The 5,920-nt window shown below is 35.4% G+C and overlaps 1 protein-coding gene across 1 annotated transcript; it reads left to right on the top strand.

The window, feature by feature from the left end:
* Window positions 1–808: 808 nt before the first annotated feature.
* Window positions 809–5,349, top strand: LOC120349189 (the record flags this gene model as incomplete). The annotated part of the gene is made up of 2 exons (XM_039419157.1): window positions 809–956; window positions 5,159–5,349. Coding segments are annotated over 2 exons (324 nt in total), but the record flags the coding sequence as incomplete, so codon positions are not given.
* Between the last annotated feature and the right edge of the window lie 571 nt (window positions 5,350–5,920).

Below are 5,920 nucleotides of genomic sequence, written 5' to 3' on the forward strand. Positions count from 1 at the left end.
GATCTCGAAACGGGAACGATTCTCACGAAATTTGAAACATAGTAGGTTTATGATATGAAAATCGATTGCACTAGGTCTCATCCCTGGAAAACTCGCTGAACGACATTAAAAGGATAATTCATCCTTGGAAAAAAAAGCTGAGACTTACTTCGTCTGTGGATAATAAAAAAGTGCGGATCTCGAAAACGGCTCTAACGATTTTCACGAAATTTGGAGCATTGTAGTTTATGATATGAAAACTCGATTGCACTAGGTCTCATCACTGGAAAACTCGCTAAAGGACATAAAAAGGATAATAATTCATGCTTAGAAAAACAGCCGAGATTTTCGTTCTGTGGATAATAAAAGTGAGTGAACGAGTGCGTCTGTGGAAAATCAAAATATCTCATCCCCGAAATTCATAAGCTGACGTATAGCCAGCAGTAAAATATGCACGTTCATTTCAAAGAATGTGTTCTGTCTATCAATAATGAAATAACGAGCGAAGCTCGGTGCCCGATATTATTTAAACTTGAATTTTAAAAACACTTTGAAGTGAAAATGCACTTACTTTTGTAGTGACGATCGTTTCGACCTGTTGTTGGTCATCAACAGTCTGTTTTTAAAATTCAAGTTTAATTCTAACAGTGAAAAAATATGGATATATTGGTTTACAGAGTAATCACGCCGATATTATTTTTCAAGATGAGCGACATGAGTGTTTATCATCTGACTTATAGAAGTTGAATCTCATTTGAGATGGCACTATTTCAAATTGTAATGTTTTGTAAACTGTTTCAAGAATAAAAATAAATGAAATTCATTCTAGGTGGATAAAATCTCTCCAGCAGAAGTGACTCTGGATCACGTGAATCACGATCTGCCGTCATCGGCTCGGCAGGGCACTGTCAAGAAGGATTCTGCGCATCACACTCTCCCGACTTCGGCAGCTCCTGTCCCCACTGACAAACCAGAAGGTTAGAAACCCCTATAGTGAGTTCCACTTTCTAGCGTAGAGAAACTTTATAAGGACAGTAAAAAATTGGACGTTCAAGAATTGATGAGTGTGTGTATAACTGCTATAGTGAGGTCCACGTTATAATGACAGAATTTGATTGATTAACATGGGTGTTGCTATGAGTGATTTTTACAAATTATTGTCTGGTATATAATAGTATATCACGCTACAAGCACAGAAAGTTAGTGTTTATGGTATGAGGATAGTTTCCCGGGCGAGGCTTGCCGAGAGAACACCTTTCTGAGAGAGTCGCGTATATTTTTCGCCACACTACAGGTATAGCTGACGCCAAAAAGTTAGGCGGTTTCGTGGGTCTCTTGTGCATCCCAACAGCTGATGTTGTCAAGTAGAGTTGTCATCTAGCTTGGCTTAGGTGATGATTTTTAAATCAAAAGAGACAATAAATAGATGCATTGCATCAGCTGTTACACCATGTCAACGTTAGTAGACAGAAGGTTGATCACTCACTGGTCTAAGATTCGGAGTGGTGGGGGGAATGCCAGCGTGACGTCACATGTAGTAAAAAAGTGAAGTCACCACACTGAGCATACAGTTTATTCACTGTATCTTCAAATACATCGTCGTTTATCCCCTCAAGATTAACCTAGAACTTAAAATTCTCCATACTTATAGCGAATTAATCACCGATTCTAATGATGTTGTTTAATATTTCAAGTTCATCAACTTGTATGAATAAAATGAAGTGGAAAGTTTTTCAAGAATCTAAACACGTGACACGAAAAAGTTAATAAGCTGGAAAAGCGTTAGTAGACAACGTTATACTATTATAATTTCAGATTAATCCATAAAAAATCTTGATGAACCAATGCATTGCAATAAAACAATAAACCGATCCCGATAAATCCAATGAATTTCATTCATATAAATGCACTGAACACATGCTGGTATCGAGCACATGTTCTACGAGAATCAAAATATCTCATCCCCGAAATTCACAAGCTGATGTATAGCCAAACTACAAACAAATATAAACACGACCTAGAAGATGAAGAAACCTTAAGGGAAGGTTAGGAGGTGGTTTTTTGCTTTTATATTGCAAAATGCTTGTATTATTCAAATGTTTTGATAATTATTGTAAAGCAGAAACAGAAAGCTTGCATGTCAGAAAATGTTTGTGTTATATAATTTGACTATAGGCACCGTATGATTTTCAAGAATGCGATATTCTGCCTACTCTGTACTACAGCCTACGTCACGGCTGCAGTTCCCCCACTCCATTTGCATTTCAACTAAAATACTATAGATGAGTGACCAACCTTCTGCCTACTAACTTTGACACCATGTGACCCACGAAGCCCCCTAACTTTTTGGCATCAGCTATATAAGAATAATAAATCGAATAAGAATGTTTTATGAGGTGGGGGGGGGAACTTTGATGTCTCATACCTCAAGAACCAGACGTCGTAGGGTACACTCAAAGTGGGTGAAAATTTCCGATCTCACCCTCCTGAACACAATGCACCATATGGCACAGTTGTCCCAACACATCATCAAAAAGCGGCCGGGAAGGGTACTCTTTCCAGCCTTAGCCGGAAAGAAGCATGTTCTGACGTCAGACGAGAGTCGTCTGCAAACAATGTCTTTCAGATCTACGTAGGGACTGGAAAAGAGCTGCTTTCTGTGCAGTGTGGCGAAAATATAATTTCAAATGGAAACGAATAAATGATAGAATAATATTTTCAACTTTGATTAAACAACAAGTTGGAGAAAGTATCTCAATATATACATATCTGGGAAGTGACATTAGTACGAGGATGAATTAAATATTGAGAAGAAAATAGGAAAGCTCCAAATATTATGTGGAAATATCAGCAGGACTTTGCGTAAAAAAGCTAGAACAGACACAATAATTATGAAATTTTTTAAGGTAATGGCCGCTCCAGTCGTCCTCTACGGTAGTGAATCATGGGCTACTACGAAGCCACTTGAAAGTAGAGTGCAGGCAGCCGAGATGAGATTTCTCCGAAGAACCAAGGGGTGTGACAGAAAGATCATTTCAGGAATAAAGATATTAGGAAAGAATGAATATCTGCAGCGTGAATGAAAGAGTTAAGGAGAATCGGCATCAATGGAGGGAGCATGTTCAAAGAATGTTAGCTGAGAAAATACCACTTAAAGTCTATATTATCAGCCAGTAGGCAAAATAGATGTTGGGAAGAATTTAATATCTGCAGCGTGAATGAAAGAGTTGAGGAGAATCGGCATCAATGGAGGGAGCATGTTCAAAGAAGTTAGCTGAGAAAATACCACTTAAAGTCTATATTATCAGCCAGTAGGCAAAATAGATGTTGGGAAAGAATTTAATATCTGCAGCGTGAATGAAAGAGTTGAGGAGTTTCGGCATCAATGGAGGGAGCATGTTCAAAGAATGTTAGCTGAGAAAATACCACTTAAAGTCTATATTATCAGCCAGTAGGCAAAATAGATGTTGGGAAAGAATTAATATCTGCAGCGTGAATGAAAGAGTTGAGGAGAATCGGCATCAATGGAGGGAGCATGTTCAAAGAATGTTAGCTGAGAAAATACCACTTAAAGTCTATATTATCAGCCAGTAGGCAAAATAGATGTTGGGAAAGAATTTAATATCTGCAGCGTGAATGAAAGAGTTGAGGAGAATCGGCATCAATGGAGGGAGCATGTTCAAAGAATGTAGCTGAGAAAATACCACTTAAAGTCTATATTATCAGCCAGTAGGCAAAATAGATGTTGGCAGACCACGCAAGCGGTGGCAATAATAAGATTTTTATGTTTATTTCAATAATTGGCTAGAGGTGAGTCGGAACAGGTTATAGCCTAATCCTTGTTTGTAAGAAGAAGACATTTATTTAAATTTTGTTGGATCTGAAATAGATTGATTTATTATTACTCATACAATCGCAAATCATAATATACAATTGTTATATGACTGGGAAAGGGTAACAGACTCAGCTCAAAACCGCTCTTCTCTCAATTTTTATAAACATAGACTTCATTTTATAAATTTTAGGTAGACTTAAATCGGATATAATCACTGTATAGTGAGCTCCACTATAAAATGTCAGTATTTGATGAACATTGGTGTTGCTATCATTGTCTATCATTCGACAAAGCGGATAACGCTTTCCTTTTCTAGCTCTGCAACGTTGCCAGATCGTTTTAGACAATTTAGAAGTATAAATTAACAAAATATTTAATCTAAAGTACAAAAAATTATTACTATATGATTGAAAAATGTATTTCCTTGACGAATGAAATATAATTTATTGATCATTTTTAACAAGAACGAACAGTTAGGGCCGGTTGCACAAAAGCCTGTCAAGTTTTAATCATGATTACATATTTTGTAAACCTTTTATTGTCTGATGATTCTGACATGGTCCATGTATTCTGGAAATATTTATGACCAATAAAAAAAATACGAGAAACAATCAGAGAAGGCTCTTTTGAAAATGAAGCTTCTCTGATTGGTTCTTGTCAGATTTAATCGTGATTGAAATTTAACAAGCTTTTGTGCAACTGGCACTCACTTTTAATCACATCTGATGTGCCGGTATCAGCTATCATCTATAGAAGGCAGTGACAAGACAAAGAATCTGCAACGCTGTTCTCCCATCTTTGTACACTGTCATTATAACGTGGACCTCACAAAATATTTCAAATTTATATTTATTTTACAGTTTCGAGTGCTAAGTAAAAGAAATTTTGTTATCAATTCAGATCTTAATCTTTCTAAATTCAAAATTAATAATTGTTTCAAGTGTTGGTGAGAAAATTAGACAAAAATTTATTAAGTGAAGGAAACATAACCTTTTTTCTGGACTATTTTAATGAATCAAAATTCGGGGGAGGAACAGTTTTGGGCTGTGCCTGTTGATCCTCCCAAATTATTTTAAATAATAATTTTGTATCATTGAATCATAAAATAATAATATAATAATAATAATAATATATAATAATAATAATAATAATAGAAGGCAGTGGCAAGGCAGAATTTGCAACGCTGTTCTCCACTGCCATTATAACGTGGACCTCACTATATATGAATTATCTTGTTCATGTTTTTGTAATGTTGGTTTTCTCATGGCAAAGAAATGAATATGATTTTTTTCATGATGAGTGAATGAATATTATTTGATTTTTAATTGTTTTATGAATGTTCAGCTGTAGCTTTAGCTGCGGCAGCAAAAGCTCAGAGCCTTGACAACCTGAACTACCATCGCCGCATGGAACAGCTGACTGCCGAAATATCGCTGAGAGAGACAACTTTCGAAAGCAGCTCTTCCCATGTCAACGATAGTCCCAGTGGTGCTATACTGTCTCTCACTATGGGTTCGTAACTTCTTCCAATCATCCTAATCATAGAAAAAAATATACAAGAAGATAGAATAAGATTATTTATACAAGACTGAAAATTTTGTGAATTGAAGAACTACAATACTTAACCTATTTCGGACTATGTGTCATCTAAATTAGATTAGATTAAAATTTCTTTATTTTTGTATTTTACAATATTTACTGGCTTATACACTAATTTACATTAAATGACGGTAATATTAATTTTATTCTACGATTTTTACAAAGTATGGATAATTAATCAATGAGAATAAAGATTAAATGCAATTAGAATAACGATAATATGAAATTGTAATGTAACTTCATAAATCGGCGGTGTTTCAACAAATAATTATTGTCGATTCTTATAAAATAATATCCTTCCCATCAATAATAAATTGGGGAGAGGAATAGCACAAGGTTACCTCATTATTCCTCTCCCTAACATTTTGATAATGTACTTTTTTATAAATGAATAAAGAATAATATTATTCAATAATAAATAATATCCCATAGGACGTTTATGTTGCAAATTTCACTGTTAACTCAAGCTGGTAGCTCTAGTGCCAGTTGCACAAAAGCCACTTGAAT

Source organism: Nilaparvata lugens, unplaced genomic scaffold (genome assembly GCF_014356525.2).
Source record: "Nilaparvata lugens isolate BPH unplaced genomic scaffold, ASM1435652v1 scaffold8622, whole genome shotgun sequence".
Classification (NCBI taxonomy): Eukaryota; Metazoa; Arthropoda; class Insecta; order Hemiptera; family Delphacidae; genus Nilaparvata; species Nilaparvata lugens.